Genomic DNA, 27,608 nt, shown 5'->3' on the forward strand with positions numbered 1-27,608 from the left:
CAAAAGTTGGAAACTTGTTTAAGTGAGACAATGCGCATTGCTACTGAATGATTATGACTAACACCACAACACCACCTACCAATACTGGCAAGCATCCTACCCGCTCATGTACGCATAGCAGCGCTGGTATTTTCATTAGTGAATAAAGCCTGTGCTGATCCGAACCAGCACGTATTACACAATCGCGTATCCACTCTCAATGTACCAATTATACAACGTTTATCATCACGACAACTCTTTGTACTACAGCATGCTGCAAATCTCCAGCTTGCTGATTTTAGCATGTCGGATGCCTGGTCGAAGGAACTGAGCACTGCTTCGAACATAAAGCCCCGCCTCTCTTTATTTGATATCTCTCCTTCCTCCTCACTTCCACTTTGGTTCTGAGCTTCAGATACAGGAGTTGGTAACGCTGAACCGATTAAGAACGGGAGTTGGTCGTTTTATTGGTTGGCACGTTGAGGTATGAGGACTTCGACTGCGTGTTAGCGCGTTGTGCCGGACCAAACAGCCAACCACATCATATTTTGGTTGGGCAATGTATTGTATACCTCACCCAAAAGAATAACAGGCCTCTGCAAACTTGATGATCTGACAAAAAATCGGGTCCAAGTCTTTCCATTCTGCCGATCACAAACTTTCTGCTTCATACAAGCGACGACGACGAGGATAAAATTCACCATAATGTGCTGTTTAATAAATTAAGTGATCGAAATATGCCACTTTTATTTGCTTACATCGCTCATGGTATTTAGACATCATGCAAGTAAACTAGGGAAGGCTATTATCTGAATCGTTTTAAATTACAAATAATATGAGACAAAGTGGTGTTCTCAGCCCACACTTATTTTCAACACACATGTTGGAAGTAGGCTACAGTTGATCATAATTTTTTAAGTCACATGTTTTTTTGTGGATGAAATTTGCTGCTCTTCTCTAGCCTAGGTGATCTCAAAGGCCTTATTAATGTGAGTGAAAATTCTGTTGATAAGCATAAAATGATGTTTGATGCTTCAAAGTATGCCTGATTGCTTTTCTATCCTCGTAGTTTTAAGTTACCATCTCCTCTTAAATTCATAATTTCAAATAAACTATTTGCTTTTAATAATATTATTAAATATTTGAATGTTCATATCAATTCGACACCAAAATGTGACTCTAATATAAACAGACATACAAGACATCTTTACTGCGTAGGAAGTAGGCCTAAGTTAAGAGATAACTACTCGAACTGCTCAATTTCTGTCGAAAACGTGTTCTTTCAAGGATGTTGTGTTTCCTGTTATGCGTTTTATTTTGGTGTAAATTCCCCCGTGCCTCGATTAATCATTGGCTTGTTGCATGTAATGACAGTTTATATATGATGCAAGGCTTACCTCGTTATGCAAGCGCTCGCACTGTTGAAATGAAACAAAATATTTTGAATTTGAAGCAGTATAGGCTACATATTGGTCGTTTGAGGTTACAAAAATTTTCCATTTTAAACCTAGATCGGTAATGCTTTTATTTATGTATAAATTGCTATAAAAGAGAAACAACATGGAAATTATGTCAACATCTAAAGCGTTTGTCTTTGTGAACACAGTTTTGAACGTAAATAAACGCAATTCAGCCAAGCAGATCCTTTATTTACATGAAAGTTGATCAAGCAATCTGACGAATCAGCGTCGCACAGACAGTACAGACACTTGGAGCACATAAACCAGGCCTTTCTCTTGCATCCAGACATTTCGTAACATTGTTTTCTTTTCTGTCTGCATTGGATAGTAGAAAAATCCGTTGTATCGGACTCCTAAAGGAACATGTAGTATTAGTAGTAGTCTAGTTTTAATCCGGTGGTGTCCCCGTTACCATGAGTGGCCGCATTCACATCCACGTGCTGCAATCACATTCACACCTTGCTTCCACATCGACCTGTAAAAAGCATCTTCTCTTGTCAAGCCAACGTTACTGCTTTCCTCCTCAACTTGCTTTTTTACATTTTATGGGGTTCCTTAGAAAATTCAACCTAAGCAAGTTAATGTTCATCCGTATTCCTTTTGTCCATTAAGATGTTGTGCAGAAAGTGATCGATGAGGAAGATGCGGTGTTGTTGAGACATCAACAAATTTTATGTCACTTTAGAGAGGAAAGCATCCATTCATCGAGCATATGTCCACAATGACATCTTTCAATGATGCTGTGCCTCCGATTTGCTTGCATTGATACCATGAATTTATAATGAAAATACTTCACAAGTGTAAAAAGATTCTCATGCACTTCTTCTTGTGCAATCTTTGTTCCGGCAAAGAGCTAGCATCATCTTCATCATCATTGTATGGCATCAACGAAGCATTACAGATTTAATTTATCCCAAAGTTTGTTTCATGCATATTATCTCAAGGAAGAGGAAAAGCTCCACCTCTTTTTTGTACGATATTATGTTCAAACCAATCAAACAATGCAGCAAACCCTAATAAAAAAAGGATTCCAAATAAAACTTTTCTTATGCTATTCTAATGCGTTTTGAGATGTCTCAAGTGCCCAGTGTCTACTTTTGAGGACAGGTCACACCAACGAGATATAACACAATGAGTGGAAACTCCTCCTTTTGCTCCGTTTTACGTGTCGGCCGTCACGCTTCACTACAGACACTTGCGCAGTAGATTAAACGGACATCACAAGAGTTTTAGATGGGATGTTCCTTCGATTTTATGTGCGTTGAGCTCTACCACTGAGCTATCTCACCGCCTAAGGTGCTTGGCTAATTAGTAATATAGTTTTGTACCATGGGTAAGGTGCTATCCACATGTTAGGCTATTTTCAACCTATTATTTAACATTATGTTATTGTCAGAAGCCTAAAATTAAACTCTAGTGCAGCCCTAAAGTTAACCCAGCCAGGCTACTGTTAGCCTGTCAGCAACTTAATCAATTTTGAAGGACCTGAATTTCTAATAAGCCGTCTACACTAGCGTCGTAAGTCTTACAATGTTTTTAAAACCTTAGGCTATAGTCTTGCACTGTTGCTAGTTGAATCGTGAAATTATAATAATAATAATAATGATAGCATTTATATTGACATTGACAATTGCTGTATACGGTACAACTAGTATAAATCTTAAACCACCACCACTTGAGAAAATTTTTGAAGAGCTCAGAAATTGTAGAGCTTTTTTAGATTACGGGACATGAAGTAAAACAAAGTAAAACACAAAACAAAGAAGAACAAAAAAACGAATTAAATTATTTACATGTCACAAAAATTTTGGGGCTACACTAGTGATCACTTGAAGCAAGCTAACTAGGCTAATAGAAGATATAAAATCAAACAAAATTCGACTGAGTAAAGTTTGTTGCACAGTAGCCTTGATGTAAAATCACTGGTATTGCCCACAACACTTATTCGGCGCTCGCTAAAAGCGGCCACTCCATGAAAAGTACTTTATGAAAAATGACGTTCCATGAAAAAAACCGTAGTCTAAAGCAATGGGAAGGCGTAGCACTACAACATAAAGTACTTTCATTTACATTTTATTGTAAAACAACGAGCAATATTCCGTACATTAGTGTCTTTACTGTAACGCTTTACGCAGACTGATGTTGTTTTTCTGAACATCACCAATGACTTTGAGCTTTAAAATCTTCGTTTTTTGATAGGTACGAATTTTAAAATATAGTTTGCAAATGTGGTTTACAATATATGACACAATGTCCCAGTCGTTGGTTAATAAATACAAACTGTTTATATCAGTCTCCTTAAACACAGTCTGCATTGTATTACAAAAGCTGAAATGTTTTCGAAAATCCACTTCCAGCCTCAGCAAAATTTTCATCAGAGTAGGACTTGGCTTCAGTAATGTTCCGTATTCGTCGTTTTGTAGTGTGTCAATCATAGATGAACCCGCTGTGCAACTGGTGTCACTTTCTAGTTTAGACAAAATGCCTTGTTGTTCATCTGTGGCACTGCGCTTCAATTTTCGTAACACGTATCCCCCAATATATTTTATTATGTGTATTTCATCAGTTGTAAGCACCGTATTAGTCGTTTGTTGTTGTTGTGAAACTTTGCTATTTTCATCTCTGAAATGTAAATTTCAAAACGTTAATGTTTGTGTATTGAACATAGATGCTGGCAAGAGTATTTAATGGTATACAAATCGTAAATTCGTGCTATTTTTTACGGTAATGTAGGCAAAGTTAAAATATGCATCTTGCCCCGTTTTATGCATCTTGAGTATGTCTCATTTACTGGCTGGTATAGACAATTGCGTTATCTATTTGGCGACTTTATATGAAGGTTTTGGATATTGACCAATAAATACAGACTGAATTAAGACAAGTTTCGTACTTGAAGATAAGACGGAGAGATTGGGATTGGCTCAGTCAACAGCAATCCCACGAGATCACTGGATAAGCATATTAATCATTGAAGGCAGTTTCTGAAATCTGGCAGAACTGTCGTTCGTCGTACCAGACATAATTGAAATAAATGTAAATCACTGTTGATAAGCTACATTGGTTAAACAAGCTATAGCATCGGTATAGAATGAAAATGCCACTATATGTTTGGTTTTTACCTCAGAAACACATCAAACAATTTTCTTGTTTGAAAAGATAAACTTTGATAACCATCGAGCCTACAGTCAGTCGTTTTGTATCGTATTTCGTAGACCTTTGCTACCCTATACTAATTTAATATTGTTGTTAGCAAGAGCCTATGTATTTACCCTGCTTATTGACCTGTAACATCCTGATTAACCTACTTCAAAATTTCACACAATAATCTGAAAAGACAAGCGGTAACGAAAATAAACTTTTAAACCACCTAACAATAATACTATGGTCGGAACAGTCCAATTGCTTCGTGGTATTCGCCGTCACTTTAGCCTTGCTTTAGTGCATTCTTAGCACGCCGTACACCCGTACGGTCACAGTCTGTAGCCTTCCATGTGCAAGCAGTGAACCATGAAACGAACGACGTAGAGAAACGAGAGAGATAAAAGAGAAACACTAAGAGAAGAGTGAGTTTCCACTCATTGTGTTATATCTCGTTGGTCACACATAAGAAGTTTTATCAAAGAATTAAAGCAACTGTATCAAAGATTAGCATAGTCTATAAACGAGCAATTCTAGTATATGTTTGATACAAAATTATCAGTTCTGTTCAGTTTATTTTTTGTTTTTTTGGCGAAAAAGAAAGAGACAAAAAGCAAAATATACAAAAACACAATAAACACAAATTATTTGCACAACAAGGACAGACAGAATCAAACAATTACTTAAGAATAAATTATATTTCAAAGTATGCCGAGTTTACTTTGTCGAAAAGGGTGAGCTCAATGCCACGCTGATCCACAACATCAAACAAAACAAATCCACGTGATTTCTTTGATGAAAGCACAACTTTTATGGTAGGTAAAATATTTTCAAAAACGAGAAAGGAAAGTGAAGATATTTTGATACAAAAAGTGTCCACTTTTGAGGACACTAAGCACTGAAGGGTTGAAGTAATTTTTAATTACGCAATCGTTTATTGGGAAACTTGCTTCTAGAAGATTTTGCGTTCGTGCGATTCTCAAAACATCTTTGACTTGTTGACCAGAAGAATGAGTTGTAATGTAATATTACCATAGTTTCTGGAAGCTTCTGGTCTAAGAAAAATTGTTACAAATACCGCATGACTTGAGTAGGATTTAGAGAGTTGCGTATTAAGGGGATTAAAAGTTGAGAGATCGTAATAAAAAGTATGTTGAAGACGATTGTAGAATTCTAGCCGATTTTGAATACATGGTAAAAGTTGAAATTATTGCCGATTGTAAAGTTGTTGTTGAGAGTAGTAGAGTATATCTATCTTGAAGTCTACGAAGACGTTGTATTTCTGAAAAGCAATCTGCAATCTAAAAAGTAGAACTATTCGACATTTAATTGACTGTAACGTTTGATATCCAAATAAACTACGTCAGTGTTTCCCAACCGGGGGGCCATTTACAATACTCAGAGTTGACGCAAGCTATTTCTCATATTTATTTTTTATCTGTCTTTAAGTTAGCTTGGATCATATTTGTTAATAAAAGGTTTCAAGCACGATTAGTTTTCCCGCATTATTGAGGGCAATATTTTTTGTTATACTGTAGGTAGAGATGTAAAAGCAAAAAAACGCGCTTTTTCTTCAAAAAAAAATATTGGGCCCAAAAAACACACGTTTTTTGGGTTTTTTGTCTTTTTTTTTTTTCATATTTTTCTGGAAAAGTTGCAAATTTTTTACGATTTGCAGCTTAGTTTCATTATAGTGCTCTTGACAAACATTAAACTAGTAAAAATGGCTTTATTGGTGTGTTGAAATTCGTAAGTGTTTGTGCTTGGCAGCATAGCCTATGTTTTTTGCATAGTCCTACCCCAGCCAGCAAGTCCATATGGGCCCCATATACTATTTTAATGGGCTTGTGGGCATGTGGGTTCTATGTGGGTTTTTGTGTTTTTGCCATATGCGCCCAATATTGGCTTTCTTGCAGAATGTGTTGCTAAATGACAAGGTGGAATATAAAACTTCCAATCTTCAAATGCGTGATCATATAAATGCATTTTAATAAATTTAGTCACATAAAATTATTGATCATGGGCTAAGCATGAAATATTGCTGGGCTTCCTACTTTGTTTATGGGCAGACCATGGGCTTCCCACTTTGTTTATGGGCAGACCATGGGATGCCCACTTTGTTTATGGGCAGACAATGGGCTGCCCACATTTTTCATGGGCAGAACATGGGCTGCTCACATTTTTTTTATGGGCAGACCATGGGCTACCCACATTTTTTATGGGCTGCCCACATTTTTTATGGGCAGACCATGGACTGCCCACATTTTTTATGGGCAGACGATGGGCTGCCCACATTTTTTATGGGCATACCATGGGCACCCACACAGGGATTCAAAGGTTTGTGGGCAACCCATACTAATATGACATAGGCCTACACCTCGATCAGCATTTGTCTAGACTTTGAGATTTTTTAGTTGTCTCAAACGACTTTTAACATTTAAAACAATGATGACAAGATAGTGAAAGAAACTGCCACAAATTTCTTCATTTGAAATGAACCTTTTGCGCCTCCAGTGGTGGATTCCGGTGCAACTACAATCATTTTAAAGTGCCTCTGACAGGTAAATAAATTCGCTAAATTCACCTAAGATACCAAAAAGATGACGCTAACAAACTTCCCTGACCAGCAGATCGTAAAAAATATCAACAGGCTACTAAGTTACACGCTTGCAAACTTTCGTTGACAACGGCGAATCTGGCACTCATTCAATTGCGAAAATAAATACGGCAACACCGCTGTGACGTCACCGTAAGCGGGAAGGATACATTCTTTCTCTGTGGTGACTTGATAAGGAATGATACGTCTACTGCAAAACGTGAATGTGTGGGGCTCTTTTGGTCTAAGGCAGGTGCAAAATAAGAATTACCGAAATGAAAAAGTGAACTTATTATTACTATCAGGTTTCGATCAAATAAGTTGAGTTTACTTTTATCAAACAGCATCGCAATGCAATTGAAATTGCAGTTTCATAGGGCTACAATTTTAATACTTTTTTGCTTGTCTTAATCTGGCTATAGCCATTTGCAGTGTAACAACAGTATCTCACAAACAGTACCTTTAATTTATGGTTGAGGCTATGCCTACAAATTGCTGTTTATGTGTCAGTGTCAGTGACAAAGTCCGTGTGCTATCTTTTCACGCTTTCCCACAAAACAAGGTGATAAGAAGAAAATGGTCAAAGTTTTCTTCACGTGTTCCGATGGCCAGTTACACCGGATTTCAATGGCCAACTGAAGGCACATTATGAGAGAGAGAGAGAACTTTTATTTATTTTTGAATAGTGAATAGTTCTCTTCATTACTAGTGTACTTTCCAGGCATGACAAGTTTACTACAAAAATATTTACTCACCTCTGAAAACTTTTACTTTGGATTCTCTTATACTTTCAAATTAACTATGATTCTCCCAGAACTTCCTCTGAATTCTCATCACTATTTTATTCTAATAAAATGCCCAAAGCAATTTTACAGTAACATTTTCTTGCTAATAGCCCATTGTGTACGTATTATACATCATAATCAGAATTGATTGGAGTGAAACAATTGCCTTTTATGCAATACACAATGTTTTAATACTTATTGCAATTAAAAACGTGTGAAAATGATCGAGGTCTCAAGCATTTTGCAGTAGCTGTACACAGGGGCGCCGGAACGATTTTTGACTGGGGGGGCAAGTTCACGAAAAAAGGGCACTTTTGTTTACTAAAAGGCCAATTTTTTTTTTGAAGTTTTAAGATAAAGTATAGCAATAATGATAATCCGGTATACAAAGCAGGGCACCATGCTATGTTATAATGATGTAACCTACTGTCAAGCCTTAAAGCAACCTGCGGCCATGGCCGCTAAGCAGTGCTTGAATGAACCGCCGGTGCTACCTGTTAGAAACGATTCCCCGCCCATTTAATATTATTGTTGTATCTCTGCTCCATTCTATTTTCATGCTTGAGTGACCCGGCCATGCATTAACAATTTTTGCTAGTTGATCTTTCTTTTTACGTTTTGGCATGGACTGGAGTGGTCATTGTTTTATAAATCTGGAGAACTGGAGATTTGGAGTGACTAGGGAATATGTAAGAATTCGGTAAGCAACTGTTTGTTTCGTTTTATTATTGTCGTTTTCAATACACCATTTCTTCTAATAAGTAAGGCCTGCACTTTATCCAGTCTAGGCAAAAAACGTTTTAGACATCATTTATAAAACATACCTTTGCTTGGTGCAAGGTTATGCCTGTCTAGTTAACTCTAGCTAGTTGTGTAATTTGTTTGTTATCCTAGGGTAGTCTTTTCAGGTCTGCCAAGGATTCATTTATGGTATGTGCCTTTGTCTAGCTCACTTTAGCTAGTTGTGTAATTTGTTTTGTTATCCTAGGGTAGTCTTTTCAGGTCTGCCAAGGATTAACTTTTTGGTTTGTGCCTTTGAGCCTGCCATGCTGTAAAGTTTCTTTGAACTTTGTAACTAGTTGTTTGTTATCCTAGGGTAGTCTTTTCAGGTCTGCCAAGGATTCATTTTTTGGTTTGTGCCTTTGAGCCTGCCATGCTGTAAAGTTTCTTTGAACTTTGTAACTAGTTGTTTGTTATCCTAGGGTAGTCTTTTCAGGTCTGCCAAGGATTCATTTTTTGGTTTGTGCCTTTGAGCCCGCCACGTTGTAAACTTGGTTTAAATTTTGTAAATAGATCTTCACTTTGGGCAGTCTTGTCAGGTCTGCCAAAGATTGAAGCTTCTAAGCCTGTACTCTGTCAGGCCATTGTTCTAGTCAGGTAGAACTGGTTACCGTTAAACCCTGTAATTTTAGTAGGTTGCTTACTGACATTCTCCGTAACATCGTGAAGGTCAATTGTCACCTCACCAAAGGTAAGTACCATACAGATTTTGTTTTTTGTAGCTTGTATATTGCTGTGTGTTAATTATGGCTCGTAAAAAGCCCAAGCAAACTCCAAGACGGAGTAAGCCAAATGGTTATGCTAGTGGCTCAACAGAGCAGCATGAGGCCGCCTCTAATATTAGTGGTCAACATGACAGTAGCGAAGAGCTGCCAGGTCTTGTTGTGTTAGAACAAGAGCTGGTTGAAATCGAGCTTGGCATAACTTCCATCGACATGGAGCTATGCTCAAGTGATGATTTCCTGAGCTCTTCTGAAGTTTTGGAGGTAAAGAAAAGATGCCTTGAACTTCAAAGGAAGCTCTCCCTTAAACGTTTAGATTTACTCAAATGCAAACCACAGCAATCAGGCTCAATAGAATCTAGGATGAACCGTATGGGGGAAAGCATTTATGGTTTGCTTGAAGCATGCTCTACCCTCATTCGAAGCTGTCGAGAGCAATCCAAGCGAGTGTCACATCAAACATCATCGGTAGTTATGGATGCAGACAGTGACACAGGCAAAGCTGCTGAGTCTAGCAGTCACGTGACACCCCGTGAGAGTGGTGTAAAGATACCACCTGTAAAAGCAGAACAGGGTATCCTTCAGGGCAGCAGTAGTGCTAGTAATATTCTTAATCCTTACACATCTCCCTTTCGCACTGAAGCTAATAATAGTAGTGAATTTCCCATCGTCGTGCCTCAACCCCAGCTCAGTGCAGGGTTTCAAAATGTTCATGGTCCTCGGTTGTCGCTGGAGAAGTTTGACGGCAATGTGTTAAAGTTCTTTAACTTTAAAAGGCGTTTTGAACGATACATTGAGTCAAACTATCTAAGCTTTGAAGATCGCATCGCCTTTTTGGAGGACAATTGTGTAGGCCAGGCCTTGGAAGTAATTTCTGGCCTGAGTTGCTTGCAAAATAGTGAAAGAGCATATGGAATGGCATGGGATAGATTGAGAAAAAGGTTTGGCAACCCTGGAAAACTCATGGCCAAAGTGAAGGAAGATTTGCTGCAAGGACCCCCTATTTCAGAGTGGGATGCGCCGGGCCTCACAAAGCTTTGCGACAAGATGTATAAGTGTGAAGTCAGTTTCGATGGCTGGGGTAAGTCCCATCTTTTAAACAGTGATGAGGTGCTTCAACGGCTGTTCCTGCGACTTCCTTATAAGTTAAAGGAGCAGTTTGTTAATGTTAATCACTTGGGATCGGACTGTGCCACGTTTGGCGATTTAAGAGTCTTGGTCGAGGATGCAGCCTCTCGAGCCGACAGCCAATATGGCCATCTTATGCAACCAGGCAAAGATGTTAAGAGAGCTCTACAACCAACGATGGCTCGATCTAATCCGCAAGGTGGCTACAAGCGTGCTTCGGTTTGCACAACCCAAGAGCAGATTTCCCAATCTGCTAACCATAAGCAAGAGTCCTGTTGTTTGTGTGCAGAGTCGCATGCCCTATGGAAGTGTGAGATGTTTAAACAAAAGCCTGTTGCAGAAAGAAGAACCCTGGTGCAAAAGCATAGACTGTGTTTTTGTTGCTTGAGAGCAGGCCACAGAGTGGTTGATTGCAGATTTAAGAAATCTTGTGCAACGTGTGGATCGAGGCATAATTCACTTCTGCATGTAAACCGTGTGGAAGAGGAAAGCCCCTCTGCTCTGAAGAAGGGCATCTCAGCAACAACGTCCGCAACTGTGCCAGCAACATCTGGGACAACAATTTTTAAGGTTTTGCCAGTTAAGGTATGGGCTGGGGACCCCTCCAACTATACCTATACTTATGCTTTTATCGATGAAGGTTCTAGCGTCAGTCTATGCTCCTCAAGCCTCGTATCTCGCTTAGGGGTTGCTGCGACAAAAAGCAATGTGGAGTTGCTGACCACCAATGCTGTCTCCTTTCATGACAAGAAAATTGATTTTTTGGCTGTGCAGGGAATGGAAGAGCAGGCTGTGTTTTCCGTTGCAGATGCTCTGGTGATGGACCAGATTGTGGATGTCAGCCACAGTATTCCCACCGAAGCACTTAGTAGTGCATATAGTCATTTGGAGGACTTAAAGTTCCCTGAACTAAAAGATAGGAAGGTTGAGTTGTTATTGGGTAGCGATCTTCACCAGGCTTATCTTTTGCAGGAAGTTCGTACTGGCGCACCAGGAGAACCATGTGGACTGCACACTCTTCTGGGTTGGACCATTTATGGGAAAGATGGTGGCGATAGGCAGCTCAACTCACCAGTAATGGTAAACTTTCTTAGCGTAAAGGAGTCTTGCGATGGTATGTTAAATGTATTGTTGCAGGATTTTAATGACATCGATGAGCCACAGGTACCCTGTCCTTCAATCGAGGATAAACGTGCGCTGCAGATCATGCAGGACACGGTGAAGAAGGTGGATGGACACTATTCTGTAGGGCTGTTGTGGAAGGATGAGGACCCAGACCTGTGCAATAATCGCTCTATGGCACTCAAGCGCTTAGAGGGAATGAAGCGGCGATTTATTGCTGACCCGGAGTTATTCAATAAGTATCGTGGTAAAATGCAGGAATATGTTAAATGTGGCTATGCTGTGCCACTTGAAACTGGTGTGGTAGACACACCAGGGAAGACGTGCTATGTGCCCCATCACTGCACGACCAATGCGGCCAAGTTTAGAGTCGTTTTCGACTGCAGCGCGAAGTTTAAAGGCGTGTCATTAAATGACAAGCTGCTTCATGGCCCAGATCTCACCAATAACCTTGTAGGAACATTGTTTCGCTTCAGGCAACATCCGATCGCTGTTGTGGGCGATATTAAGGCCATGTTTTCCCAAGTACGTGTAGACGAAGGAGACAGGGATGCCTTTCGATTCTTATGGTATCCGGACGATGATCTCAAGCGGGAACCTGTCGACTACCGTATGCAAACACATGTGTTTGGAGCAAAGTCGTCGCCATGCTGTGCTGCCTTCGCACTTCGGATGACTGCCAAAGACAATGAAGCAGGTGCTGATCAAAACACTGTTAACACAGTTTTAAAAAATGTTTATGTTGACGATATTTGTCATTCATGTGAATCGCCGGATCAGGCTATCGAACTAATACAACAACTGCGTGAACTATTACAAAGTGGCGGCTTCCATTTAACTAAATTCCTGTCTAACAGTGCAGAGGTCTTGAGTTCTGTGTTGCAGGAAGACTTGGCGTCGAAGGTCGATTTGCCTCAGTGCCAGCTTCCAACGCAGAAAACCCTTGGTGTTGTGTGGAATGCTGCGAGCGATTGCATGGAGGTGAGGGTGAGTATCCAACAAAAGCCTAACACCCGGAGAGGCGTTCTCTCCATGATTTCGCAAACATACGACCCACTAGGTCTAATACAACCCTTCATTTTACCTGCTAGGCAACTCCTGCAGCAGGCATGTGACGCTCAACTTGATTGGGATGAACCCCTTAATGGCCTTGGGCCAGTAAACATTAATTGGGAAGCTTGGTTAAAGGCCCTTCCAGAGCTTGAATGTGTTTCCATCGCTAGAAGCCTGACTCTTTTTGGTAAATGTGCTATCCGCTTTGAATTGCATGGTTTTTGTGATGCCAGTACCAGTGGCTATGGGGTCGTGTTTTATGTTAAAGTGTTTTATGATGATTCTGTAGTAATTTGTAATTTTCTATTTGGCAAGGCTCGAGTGGCTCCATTAAAGCCTGTTAGCGTACCTCGCCTGGAGCTCACTGCTGCTGTGCTCGCTGCCAAAGTCTGCAATTTTATCCTGACGGAGTGTGATTTTAAATTCAATTGTGTTGTCTTATGGACAGACTCAACTGTTGTGCTGCGTTACATTAATAATACTTCGACTCGTTTCCACACCTTTGTGGCTAATAGGCTGAGCACTATTCACATGCTTACCAGTGTCAATCAATGGCATTATGTACCGACTACTTTAAACCCCGCTGACCTCGCGTCTCGGGGAGTTTGGCCTGATAAAGTTAATACCGCTAAGCTTTGGTTTAATGGTCCTAAGTTTTTGCATGATGTCACGAGCAATTGGCCAAACCAGCCCGACTTTGTTGGCGGAATTTCGTCAGACGATCCAGAGGTTAAAAGCATTGAACATTGCTCAGCTCAGCAACACGCGATTACGGACTCAGACTCTCTCTGTCGGTTGTTTACCCGCTACTCGCATTTCCACGATCTGCAAAGAACGGTTGCATGGTTGCTTCGCTTCAAATTGTACCTGAAAAGGAAATGCCGAGATGACTCCTTGACTGTTAAGACAGATTCGCTCAGTGTCGAGGAGATGGACGAAGCTGAACTTGCCATTGTCACAGCCGCCCAGCATCAAGCATACCCGACGGTGTTCGCAGTTCTCCATAACCACCCAGGATTTGACGCCCCGGTGGAACTCGTGTCCGACCTGCAGTTGAAGAAGCATGTGGCTTTGAAGGAGCTACAGTCCCTAAACCCCTATGTTGTTAACGAAACGTTAAGAGTTGGTGGGCGATTGCAACAATCTTCTCTGTCAAGCGGAAGAAGGCATCCGATCATTCTCCCATATCAGCACCCAATCACCGATCTAGTGATCATGAGGTATCACGAACGAGAAGGACACATGGGATGCTCACAAGTCCTTACCGCCATTGCTTCCCGTTATTGGATTGTCAAAGGGCGATCAGCTGTCAAAAGGGTCTTGCATTCCTGTATGAACTGTCGTTTTTGGAAAGCTACCGCCGGAAAACAGCAGATGGGCAACTTACCTGCTCCACGCGTAAACAAATCCATTCCTTTTCAAGCTGCTGGCACTGACCTTCTTGGTCCATTGATGGTAAAGAGCGGCCGCAGCAGTGTTAAGCGATATGTTTGTATTTTTAATTGTTTGGCGACCCGTGCTGTGCACTTTGAGGTCGTGCAATCCCTGGAGGCAAGTGCATTCCTTCAAGCCTACCGAAGATTCTGCAGCCGTAGAAACGTTTGTCCTACTGATCTGTACAGTGACAACGGAGGAAACTTTGTTGCTGCAGACCGCGAACTTCGGCAAGGACTCAAGAACCTCCATCAAAAGAAAGTCACCGATGCCTTACTTCGGCATGAAACGAACTGGCACTTCAACCCTCCGCGTGCTTCACATCAAGGCGGCTTCTACGAAACATTTTTTCGTTTATTAAGAAAATTGATGCGGTCGCTGGTAGGAAACGCTACGTTGGATGAGTTCGACCTTCTAACGCTGGTAGCAGAGATTGAAAGAATTTTAAACGATCGTCCCATCACTTCGCTCCCATCGTCACCAGATGATCTGCAAGCCCTGACTCCAAGTATGATACTCACCGGATCAGCTTGTGACACCCTACCGCCAGATGTTTTTATGAAGGCTGACGGTTATCGACGCTCTTGGAGAAAGACCCAATACCTCACAAACAAGTTTTGGGAACAATGGCTGTTGCAATATCTCCCTCTGTTGCAGCCCCGACAAAAGTGGTTTGGCACATCTCCAAGCTTGAAACCAGGCGATTTGGTACTGGTAACGGACGAGGCAACTAAACGTGGGCACTGGCCCAAGGCTATTGTAAAGGAAGTTATGCCGGACACTAATAAACTTGTCAGACGCGTGCGAGTAAAGGTTGCTGACGGTACAGAGTTTGTTCGCGACATCAGAAAGATCTGCCTGCTAGAGGGCAGTATGGACTTTTAAAATGACAATTTGTTTTCTAGGCTGGCTGGTTGGCACGATTGCACAACTGACATTGCTCATGCTGCTTAGGTTTCATATTTGAATTGTATTGCGTGTTTGTGTTTATTTTACTATTATTATTCTTGTGCTCCTCACTACCGCAGCTAGCGCGGCGTCGTCGATGCATTTGCATCCAGCAGTTCTGCCATAACTGTGTTATTGACTCCCATTAATAGTGTTGTTTCTATTTGCATCCTGCAGTTATTTACACTGTAGCAGTCTAGCTCTGTTTTTGGTCTGACTATTTCACACACCTGTCTCACTACTAATGCTTTTGCTATGTGCGATATTATTTTTCGTGTTTTGTCAATTCATTGCTTAATTATCACGACTCGACTTAACAGTCGCGTGTTTTTTCTGGTAGCCTACTTTTGCTCTGACGTTAATGTCACTTGCGCTGGTCATAGCATTGTGCAGTATTAGGTTGTATGTGTGCTTTTGTTTATGCCATATCCCCACTTCTGCCACTGGTACCATGTATGCTATCATTTGTTTTTCGTGTATCCGTTTATGCTGACTTCCAGTTGTCGGTAGACTTATGTTTTTGTGCTTAATTTTAGCAATCGCTAAGCATGTTGGTCAAAAGGGTTTTTTAACTCCTCTTGGGCGTGTCTTCGATGTCCTTCTGTAGGCTACTGTTATGCATGTTCTATTAAGTTTGTGTGTAATGCAAGCCAGCCTTTGTGTTGCAATTGTGATCCTTGCTAACCGCGAATATTTTTGATTCTGGTCGATATTTGCATAATTCATGTTCATTGTCGTTTATTTGGCCACCTTGTGGCAATTAGTTGGTTTGTATTTTGCTTCGTTGTAATCGTTTTACAGTGGTAAAACCCTCATTTGTTAAACTCTGGTTTTGGGGGTGGGTATGTTAGAAACGATTCCCCGCCCATTTAATATTATTGTTGTATCTCTGCTCCATTCTATTTTCATGCTTGAGTGACCCGGCCATGCATTAACAATTTTTGCTAGTTGATCTTTCTTTTTACGTTTTGGCATGGACTGGAGTGGTCATTGTTTTATAAATCTGGAGAACTGGAGATTTGGAGTGACTAGGGAATATGTAAGAATTCGGTAAGCAACTGTTTGTTTCGTTTTATTATTGTCGTTTTCAATACACCATTTCTTCTAATAAGTAAGGCCTGCACTTTATCCAGTCTAGGCAAAAAACGTTTTAGACACTACCTCCTCAATCGGCCAAGTTTGGCCGCCGGTCTCTTCTAGCCAATTATTTAATTTCGCAATAGAATGATCGGGGATTAACTGTCGAAAATACGTAGTATCAAAGAGTGATGCAATATTAGGTCAGCGCGTCATAACGCCACTGTTGCATTGTGCGGCGAATATTTGTTATTGATGGAATATAACCATCTGCGATCGCCAGCGCTGTAAGTCTTGTTTGTAATTCCCGACGTTTATTTTAACAAAGTCTTAATCCGAAGTGCTAATTTACATCGGCTGGCAATTTTGTCGTTTTTATGTCGATTCGATGTTGTCGGACATTGAATCGTTGTTAAAAAGAAGAACTAAGTTAGTTGACATCAATGGGAAAAACATTTTTTGATCATATTTTGCAAAAATTATGCTTCTTTTAGTAATTAATGTACGTCATTAAAATAGCTAAAACCTTAATTGCTAAGGCAACAGGGATCAGATGTCAGTAGATGTAATAGAAAACATATTTCGCACTTGCTAGTGCATCGTCAGCTCTGATAAAGGGCAGTTAAAGCCTACAAGTAGGCTAATGTTTTAATCATTGAAATACTTATTTTATTACCTTGCCATCATCGTCAACACAATCATGTCGAACGTTGTTTTTCGTTGCTAAAAAGAATTCTAGGGGAGTGGCGAACTTCTATTAAATCAGCCACATTGGAGACACTCGTGCGAGTGTCGTTTGAATAGTACTGGATTACAATCCCGATAAAGCAGTTATTGCGTGGTGCAACGATTCTATTGTAGGACGTCGCCCAGGCTCCAGACTTCAACAACGCTAAGTGATTATTTTAGCATTGTTGCAAGTTTAATTCTATTTCCTTGTGCTATCGTTATTTTTATTTTGTATTTTGTATTTTGGCCTCCAAGCAAGCAGATTTGGCCGCCGAGCAGGAGCTCCCGGTAGGCCACGATGGCTGCCGAAAAAAAAACGAGTTTTAAGGCCTGTACTGTGTTGCAAACTTTTGTGCCTTAAATATTATTTTGAGGCAAAAATGAAAGATTATAATTAGGCTAAAAGCGAATAGCAGAAATTGTTATATTGCAAAATGTGCAGTAGCTTACATGACTTTAAAAGGGCACCATTGCCCCCCCTGCCCCTCCATCTGCAGAAATTTTGAGGGCAGGGGGGGCATTCGCCCCCCCTGCCCCCCCGCTTCCGGCGCCCCTGGCTGTACATACATCGTTTTGCTTAACAAACTAGACGAATAGGCAAAACAAAGCCATCTATGAACAAACTAAGTGCATTTATGGAATCAGGGGCCCTGAAATACTTTAAAATGACTCTCACCTTTTGTGCCAAATTTGTTTTGTTGGCCTGTGCATGGCCACCTAAAGATACGGCCTGATTTGTCACATTTTGCAAACATTTCCAGGTTTTTCTAACTTTGGGCGAGCGTTTAAATAAAAAAATTTAAAAAATAGATTTTTACGCTTTCTTTATTCTTTTTCCCAGATGACACAATAGGTTTTAACATCCTCACATGTTGAAAAACAAAGAAAATTTGATTTTAAAGATTTTAGTCAGACTGTTAATTTTCAATAACAGTCTGATTTTGCGTTTTTCCACTTACTTTTTCTCGTTTGCTACTGCTTCTTCAAGGCAACAAAAAGGTTTTATGTTATTAGGAAACCGCAAAAAGTAAAAACATCTCAAAAAATGTCAGTCAAGCACTAGCAGTAGCTGTAATCAAAATCTGCAAAATGTGACAAATCAGGCCGCATCTCCAGGTGGCCATGGCCTGTGTAATCAAACTAGTGCGTATCAAATGAATGAAGAGCTTTTTTTGGAACTCCTTCTCTAATTTTCAGTTTTTCGCTACCTTTTCAAAGAAATTTGGCTTTTAAAAGTGGGTGGGCCAGGCCCACCAAGAAAATAAAGTAGGTAGGTCCAGGCCCACGAGGCCCACGTGGTTCCTCCATCCCTGGCATGGACTGTTACCGTACTCATAAAAATTCACAAATCCCTGAATGCACAGATGCAAACGCAACCTTACTATTCTTCATATTTCCATGCTCATGGTTGATTAGATCGAACGTCAATTTGGAATTTTTGCTTGTGCGCCTGCGGGCATAATTCCTTTCCTATCTCTAAGCTTTGTTCCTAGTTCGAGCCATTTCAAACAGTCTGTGCTTAAGCTAATAAACAGATTAACGTTGGTTTATATTATCTTTGTGAAGCAAAAGATATATTCAAAGTTTGCCATTCGATGGGTTAAGGCGTGGATAATAATGAAACAGTTAAATAAATGCTAAAAATATGTCAAAATGCCAACACCAAAACAGCCTGTCAATAACGCTACTAAACTCATTGAAAATACGTCAAGTTTCTTAAGTTTGGCATTATATGGCAATCTTGATTGAGTCTCATCTTGCATGGCAGCTTTTGGCTTCCTGTCCATGATCAGTTAAGTTCAGTTTGTTTTTATTTTAGGCCATGACAACGAAGAAGAATATATGCTATTACGACATTGTATAGCGACATTCACAAACAGAACAAGTTGAATGCGTAAAATTGTACTGGGTGTTGCAGAGCCTAGGATTACAGAATTGCCTCGCTAACGTATTCTCATCTGTTAGATTCAAAATGATATATTGCATTGCAGTGATTGCTCTTAAACTTACTGAAAATTAATGAATAAAGCTATACAAAAACAAGTATGTTTGTTGAAGACGAATATTGAGCGCAATAAACCGGAAAGAGTTTGAGAAATTCTGGCTTTGAGTTAGTATTCAATATAGTTCACTTTCATATAAAACAAATAAACAAATATTCTTATGAATCCAGCAGATTCCTTCAAAGCAATGTATTTTTTTTGAAGTAGTTAAACAATATTGTCGTACAACAATGACAAGATAGCGAAAGAAACTGCTACAAATTCTTTCATTTTAAATGAACTTTCTTTGCCTCCAGAAGTGGCTTCTTGAGTTGGAAGAGTAGTTTCTACTGATTGATCACCATTGCAATTGTCGGTGGTGCAACAAGCTTTTTCACATGTTCTGAAATCAAAAGACACGTCAGTTAGCTTATCCTATTGTTCTGTGTGGTAACTTTTTGTGAATTTCACAACCAAATTCCATATTAAATAAAACGCATTCTTCTCCATTGTGTCAATTGTTATTTACGTTTTGAGCAGGGCTTTGGAGTCGAGGGGTTTGTGGAGTGTCCGGAATTGAAGACGTCAAAAAGGCGACTCCGCCTCCGGCTTGATACTAAACTAAACCACGAACAATAAAATTTATGTTTGCAATCTTTTTTTTTCAAAATAATTGTTTCTTGTTCTCCGCATTGATCTCAAAAAGCTTATCCGAAAATAAAAGTGTTTGTTCTTGTCAGTTTTTGTAAAAGTTAACGTTTTAATTTGATCATAATTGAAATGAAATTAAATTTTAAAAAAATGGAAAAAGACAAAAACTAAACGAAATCTGGCAACCCTCCTAAATCTGGCAACAGTAAGCCGGAGTCGGAGTCTGCCAGTCATAAACCAATGAAGCCATAGAATCGTATATTCTTTGCCCGACTCCACAGTCCTGGTACTAAAGTTTTTGCATGGTTGTTAAGGTAATTTTTCTAGTCACGTTTTGCTTAAAGAACAGTAAGCTTTGAAAATATAAGGTTACTCTGACTTAAAAAAACACAAAAAAACAAACAAAACAACAGCAATAGAAAACCAACAGCAATGATCAAACAAGTTGTTTTACTGGTATTAGTTGCAAGCATTGTTTCAACACAATACACTCATCATTGTTTCACAGTAAATTCACCCAGTTCAAGTAATTTTATGTTAACTCGATTGATGAGTTTTAACAGAATGAGGTAAAAGTATTTTATTTTTATTGAAATAATGTTTCAACACAATACACTCATTATTATACAAAGTGTTTGCGACTTTTACAGAGACTTACATAATTCTATAGCGCGCCTGCGCTAAGGTGACCCCAGGTACCCTTCCACTTCCTTGAGTTCGTTGAATTATCATATGAACTAATGCTGCGCAATCAGTCATGCATGTTGATTCATCCGCACACACCCCCAGTGTAATGTTTGCTGCACAAAAATATTAAATGATAAGATATTTTGTCATAGGCATTTCTTATCATACCTAGGCTTAGCCTATGTTTGGTAGAGTTCGAGAAAATAAATGAACGTATCGAGAAATTTGTAGATGTTGATTAATGCTTGCATAGCTATTGATAACAATTCAACACATGAAATGAAGTTTAATAGAAGTTCTCTAAACGTAAAAATAAGTTAAAAAACCCACGACACTGGGTATTCTAAGCATAAAAATTGTATAAAAGTGAAGTAAACTTAAAATTCTTAAACTTAATTTACACTTCTTGGGTGTCCGACAAATTGTCCGACAAATTGTTCGTAAAACAATTGTTCGTAAAATTAATTCTTCGTAAAACAATTCTTCCTAAAGCATTTTTTCGTGCATGCAGTTAAAATTTGATGTATACGAAGAAATGCTTTACGAAGAATTGTTTTACGGATTTCGTTTTACGAAAAACAGTTTACGAACAATTGCTTACGAACAATTGCTTTACGAACAATTTGCCTATAACCACTTATTGCCATACTTGCAAAAACCTCTTCACAAGCTGTAAAACTGCATTAGTAAACTACATAATACGTTACAAGTTTCCAATGGGGCCTTCATATTTTACATTTCTTTATAACTAGATGGTATTACTTTGATTACCTTGTGCTAAAAGAAATTAAATTTGGGTAGTAGCCTATTTGTAAATATTCTATTATTATTCGTTAATGAGCTAATGTCCTGGCATGCAGTTTTATTTGAATAACATATATGAAGGGAATGCTGCGTATACAGATGCATGTGGAATAACAGATGAAAGTAATTTTATATCGAAACATGGAGTAGGTTGAGATTATGTCTTTGGCTAATTTTCACTTAATTCACTTCATGGACCAAAACCGCCAGCAAATAATAAACTAAAATAAATCTTACCACTTAATTGCGATGGTTCAGTGACAATAAAAGAATCCATTCGCAAACAGAACTGTGGCCGATCGCTGGTGGGACACTGATTCTCTTCATAACTACTTGAATAAATTGTCTCTGATCCAGACTTGAAGGCCACGCCCGTCAAACAGGTGAAAGGTATCACCGACTCTGTAGACAAAATCAGCCCAAAATGTAATTGGATTCATAGGTCAAGAAAATAATTTTAGCACAAGAAATGAGAGTCATTTTAGAGATTTCAAGGCCAGTGATTCGAAATATACGGTTAGATTTTCGAATTGGCTCTAGCTTTCTACATATTTGAAAATGAAAATATTTTTGAAACATTACCTGATTGTATTTAATTATCAAATTACTCATTTTCAGCCCTGTTTGTTATTATGATGTCATAATTGTGTTTGTTTAGTTCAGTTGCTGGGTGCTATTGTAACAATTTTAAAACGCAAGCAAGAGTTGAAATGAATAGTTAATGAGAAAGTATCATGAATATGTTCAATGAAAATGGTTGCGAATGAATACATCACGAGAAAAATAACTTGAAAATCATATGTTTATTAAATTCAGCTTTGTATTGAAAAGGTAACCTTACTAAAATAGATACTTGGACAAAGGAAATTACATTTTAAGCTTTTGCTGTAAGAAGCTTTTTTTCCTGATCTATGATCTAATACGGTGGTTCTTAACCAGGGGTTCGATTGAATTCGATTGAACCCCTGGGGCTCGACGAAGCTGTTTCAGGGGTTCGGCGCGAACGTCCTCTGAAACATTAACACACGGCCTACTGAATGGTGGGCTATATCAGCGAATATTTTTGGAAAATAATGTCCAGCCGAAACTTGATTGCGGCTTACGTGATGGTTAATAAACATCTGTGTGTTTGACGCGTGATGTAATGATGCCATCTGCAAGTAACACAGAATGCAAAAAAATACGTAACATTGCAAAAGCAATCGGTAAGAAAAACTAAACTTCATTTTCTCAAAACATGAGTTTCCTCACGTTTGCTTCTTGCATGGAACGGCAGAAGTACGGCTCTCACTTTTAGGGAAATTTTCATAGTTTAAAGAAATTTAGTTGTATTTTCAATTTTTTTCAACAACAGTAGATATAAACAGTCCATACTTGGATGACATTATCGAGCTTCAAGAAAGCGAGATGCAAAAAAAAAACTTCAACACAACAAATCTTCAAACGTTTTGGTGCCAACAAATTGAAAGTTATCTTCTTATTACAAAAGTTGCCTTTGAAGTTCTCATGCCATTCGTAACCACTTCTTTATGCGAGCATGCGTTTTCTATTCTGGTGGATGTTAAAGCAAAAAAAACGAAACAGGCTTGTATGCGAAAATGACATGAGAATTGCTGTTTCCGAGATAAGACTCGAATCTCACTATTGGTCACAGAAAAACAACAACAGAAGTTTCATTGACACAGTAATGTAGCCTCGGCCTATTACAATTAAATGTGGTAGATTTTTGTTTTTGTCATTCAGCGAAAATTTGGGGTTCAACGAAAGCTTGCTGATTAGCGTAAGGGTTCGGCAGGTTAGTAACGGTTTAGAGCCACTGGTCTAATACATGACATGGACTAATGAAATATGTCTTTGACAAGTAGAATGCTGTCCAAACAGTTCAGGTATACAGTAGGTTGAATTTCGCTTTTAGCAGAATAATTATTGCTTCCTAATGCAGATATTATCGACCTGTTTTAGCTTGATGTTATGATTTTATGTTTTAGATTTTATGCGGCTCTTTTGTTTGGCTTGAGGCTGCCGTCTTGAATGCTGTCTGTTGAGATTCTGTGTTCTTAGGCGTTATTGCTGCATTGTGAAGTAAGCAACGATCAAGCTGTTAACAGCGAAGCTTAATGTATTGCATCGTCAGTAATGTTTTGGAACAAGGTCAAGCTTTTTTCTTCTCCTAGTCACGATCAACGTGGCATTCTTGACTCCGAGACCAAGATTACGTTTATGCGTAACAAAGATGAAATTCTAAGCAGTTACTTTACTGAAGAACATAACTTTGTATTAATATCATGTAATTATGTAACAGGCTTTCGTACCTTGAGGGGTTGTTGCTCACTAGTCTACAACAGGGCTACTCAACTAATGTTAGCAAAGGTCCATTTTGACAAGTTGAATATTTTTGCGGTCCGGTGAATATTTCATATGCAACCACGAAAATTAAACAACCAGCAGCCTACACCGAAACACCGAAACACTTTTCAGGTAGTATGTAACACGACTTGGATTTTTGTCTGACACAAACAAAGAAATAAAAAAGGAAAAAATGTATTGTATCTCTTTGTAGTGTAGCTGTGTGGATCGCACATCAGAGAAGACGGCAAAGCGTTGAGGGGTCTGGGGGCGAAGCCCCCAGGTCTTTGGATAATCACAAAAATTGCTTTTCCCTAATAGAATTCTGTTTAAAGAGGCCCTAAAATGTGGCAATGAGGTTATTCTTCCAGATGCCCAAGGTCCACCTTCAACACCCAAAAGGTCCGGATTCGGACTGCGGTCCGCCAGTTGAGTAGCCCTGCACTGTAAATGAAAAAGGTTCGTTTAGGGTTCTTTTAGGGTTCTTTTTTCGAGAAAAACCCTAAGCTTAGGGTTCTTTTAACAAAAAAGGTTCTTTATTGCAAAAAGAACCTTTTGCTTGTCAAAAGAACCCTAAGCCTAGGGTTCTTTTTCGGAACTTGTTTCGAAAAGAACCCTGCAGAAAGGTTCTTTTCGAAAAGGTTTTTTTTGGAACCTTTTTGTGAGATTATTTTAACAACAACGCAACTACACTGTAAACGAAAAAGGCTCGAAAAATAACCAATAAGGGAGCTACTGCGAATGGGGTTCTTTTTAAGAAAAAAACCCTTTGGGGTTCTTGAAAGAACCAATACAGGGTTCTTTCAATAACCCCCAAAGGGTTTTTTTCTTAAAAAGAACCTTTTTGAGGTACTATAAGGAACTTTCTGAAGGTTCGATAAAATACCATTTAAATTTTTTTTTAATTAGTACCTTTTTGAGGTATTATTATGAACCTTCGATAAAACACCTTTCAGGGTTTTTTTCCTATTTAGTACCTTTATGAGGTACTATTACGAACCTTCGATAAAACACCTTTCAGGTTTTTTTTCTTATTTAGTACCTTTTTGAGGTACTATTATGAACCTTTGATAAAATACCTTTCAGGTTTTTTTCTTATTTAGTACCTTTTTGAGGTACTATTACGAACCTTCGATAAAACACCTTTCAGGGTTTTTTTCTTATTTAGTACCTTTTTGAGGTACTATTATGAACCTTTGATAAAATACCTTTCAGGGTTTTTTTCTTATTTAGTACCTTTTTGAGGTACTATTATGAACCTTCGATAAAACACCTTTCAGGGTTTTTTTCTTATTTTGTACCTTTTTGAGGTACTATTATGAACCTTCGATAAAATACCTTTCAGGTTTTTTTTCTTATTTAGTACCTTTTTGAGGTACTATTACGAACGTTCGATAAAATACCTTTTAGGGTTTTTTTCTATTAGTACCTTTTTGAGGTACTATTATGAACCTTCTGAAGGTTCGATAAAATACCTTTTAAATTTTTTTTAATTAGTACCTTTTTGAGGTACTATAAGGAACCTTCTGAACCTTCGATAAAATACCTTTCAGAGTTTTTTTCTTATTTAGTACCTTTTTGAGGTACTATTATGAACCTTCGATAAAACACCTTTCAGGTTTTTTTCTTATTTAGTACCATTTTGAGGTACTATTGTGAACCTTCTGAAAGTTCGATAAATTACTTTTCAGGGTTTTTTTGTATTTAGTACCTTTTTGGGGTACCAACCTTCGTATGGTTCCAATAGTCACCTTTAGATAAACTTACAGTACTATAACTGCTTAAGGTTTTATTGAAAAAGACGGTACAAAGCAAATACCTTCACAAAACACGATTATCAAGTAATAGTGTTTTGTAGAAATGAACAAGTGTAAAGAAAACGAAAAACGATGAAGCATCTTTATTCTTTAGATAATACAGAAAAGTATAACTTATACAACTTGCACTTGATTTTCTTTGCAAAAAATGTGCCCATTTTGTAGAAAAAAGCTTAGTGGTGGGGGTGAGGATCCCGGGGATGAAAGGTGAGATATGCCATAGTCTACCTTATTTAGGTCGCCAATCGTCCCATTATACCCAGTAAACATCACATTATTGGGCCGATACTGTTTTTGTATCGGCGCGTATGGGGTTGGGTAACGTTTGCACCGTATCGGGCCGATACCGGACAGTACGTAGGCTACCGTATTGTATCAAGAAATGGTACAGTTTGTCCGATACAAACCCAGTATCGGCCCAATACAATGTTGTAAAGTTTGTACTGTACAGTGTGTGTAAGGTCACACCGATATCGGCACAGTAGAGTTTTGTAAAGGCAAAACTATATAGTTTGTGTGAGGGCAATCCGGTATTGGCACAGTAGGCTACAGTTTAGTAAAGGCAAAACTGTACAGTTTGTGTATGGGCAATCCGATATTGGCACAGTACAGTCTGGTAAAGGAAAGACGGTACAGTTTGTGTAATGGCAATCCGATATTGGCACAGTAGGCTACAGTTTAGTAAAGGCAAAACTGTACAGTTTGTGTAAGAACAATCCAATATTGGCACAGTACAGTCTGGTAAAGGAAAGACGGTACAGTTTGTGTAAGGGCAATCCGATGTTGGAATACAGTTTGATAAAGGCAAAACTGTACAGTTTGTGTAAGGGCCATGTGTGGGCCACAGTAGCCTATGTAAGGCCATGTAAGGGCCACAGTAGCCTACAGTCTACAGATGGTGAGGCACTCACTTTTTCAAGTCACGTTTACAATAATTTTTCTTTAACAACAACAAAAACGATATCATACTAATCAAAAAAATAACAATTAGCAGCATAATTTCACATTTATTTAAAAATAAAATTCATGCGCGATATATCCTTTTGAACAAAAACATCTGTTTCCTTTATTTATGACTTCAACTTTAGATTGGAAGTTTAGTTTTGAAAAATCTCTTAGCTTAGATACTAAGTCTTCGGTGATTTTAGTTAAATTTTGTATGAAACAGTCCTTTACATTTACACTGCAAGAAATCACATAGGCTACACGTACTTTGCGGGCGTTCCAGCTTGACGAAAAAGGTTTCATACTAGCTGTGACGTCACATTTTAGACATGCCTCAAATCATAGCTAAATCGCTCATCATGATTTCTGGCCGACTTTGCGAAAGCAAAAGGCACGCATAATGCAGTCTATGGAAGTTTTCTGATCTGAAGTGAAGCACAGCTTGGAGCTGCCTTTCCTCGCGTATTTCAACAATTTTGACCACGTGAACGCTCGATATGAATATCGCCACGGAAGCAGAAAAAATTAAAGCACAGTTTGGGTGTAGAAACGTAAAATTTGCGGGAAAGGGGGCACGACTACAGCAATTCACACAAATTAAAGCACCTAAAAACGTGCAATACTTACTACTTTTTAACAAATAATATTAATTCTGTGATAACTAATTCTTTGATATAACTTTTGCTTGACCAGGGACGTGTAGTCAGATGAGGCACTGCCTCACCTGCCTCCCCTGACTACACGTCCCTGGTCTACACTCTACAACATTTGTAAAATGAGATGAAACGACACACGAATTTTGATTTGGTTTTTGTTTATGCTTTTAATATGCTTGATGTGTATTAATTTATGCTACTTTAATGTGCGTATTAGACAATTTCACTTGCGCTGTAACTTTTGAGCTTTCGATTTGTGGACTGTCTTTGAAAAATTGAAATGAGCAATTTTAGCATGAATACAAATCGACTTATCAGTTACGAATCCTTTTTTTCTTTTGGCCATCAGTGCAAGAGAGTGCAAAACAATAAAGAACGCATGACGAAATAAAGGAACACAAGTAGGCTAAACAAAAAACTAACGTAAATTTATCAAAACAACTTGTTGATGGTTTAAATTATGCCGTTCACATTACACAAGACGTGCGGAACGAGGCCAAGACTTAGAAAAACAAATGGCGTGGCTGGGACTATAGGCCTACTGGTCAACAACAAAAATTCCGAGTTAATTTCAGTTTGAATATGGTCTAGGGGTAATTTGAATGCGCTGAATCAAAAAATGAAATTATTTTTTCTCTGTCACATGTCACATCAAGTTTTCTTGCAATTTTGGAATTTATTTTTCAGTAAGCTTTTTTACGCTTATGACAACATCATGTTACTTGCACTTAACCTTCCAGAAACAAAGTGAAATTTCAATCTGTCACTG

General features: G+C 38.8%; 2 protein-coding genes across 2 annotated transcripts in view; one reads left to right on the forward strand and one right to left on the reverse strand.

Moving 5' to 3' along the window:
- Window positions 1-9,484: 9,484 nt before the first annotated feature.
- Window positions 9,485-15,082, forward strand: LOC145766028 (uncharacterized). Its single transcript, XM_082577681.1, has 2 exons — window positions 9,485-12,950; window positions 13,212-15,082. Exons 1-2 carry the CDS (start codon window positions 9,485-9,487, stop codon window positions 15,080-15,082), a joined length of 5,337 nt encoding a protein of 1,778 aa, XP_082433807.1.
- A 3,401-nt stretch (window positions 15,083-18,483) lies between these two features.
- Window positions 18,484-27,608, reverse strand: part of LOC145767460 (uncharacterized) — a 47,564-nt gene continuing 38,439 nt past the window's right edge. Inside the window, exons 5-7 of the mRNA XM_082579285.1 lie at window positions 21,313-21,477; window positions 20,243-20,384; window positions 18,484-19,336 (exon numbers count right to left, since the gene is read on the reverse strand). Of these exons, the coding sequence (XP_082435411.1) occupies window positions 19,162-19,336; window positions 20,243-20,384; window positions 21,313-21,477 (482 nt within the window). The 3' untranslated portion in view covers window positions 18,484-19,161. The remainder of the gene's footprint in view (window positions 19,337-20,242; window positions 20,385-21,312; window positions 21,478-27,608) is intronic.

Source organism: Aplidium turbinatum, chromosome 3 (assembly GCF_918807975.1).
Source record: "Aplidium turbinatum chromosome 3, kaAplTurb1.1, whole genome shotgun sequence".
Taxonomy (NCBI): domain Eukaryota; kingdom Metazoa; phylum Chordata; class Ascidiacea; order Aplousobranchia; family Polyclinidae; genus Aplidium; species Aplidium turbinatum.

Bases quoted from the DNA above. Each gene is read 5' to 3' on its own strand.
- LOC145766028 (XM_082577681.1), top strand. From the start codon at position 9,485: ATGGCTCGTAAAAAGCCCAAGCAAACTCCAAGACGGAGTAAGCCAAAT. The intron at 12,951-13,211 runs GTAAATGTGCTA...TCTTATGGACAG, and splicing joins TAGAAGCCTGACTCTTTTTG to ACTCAACTGTTGTGCTGCGT.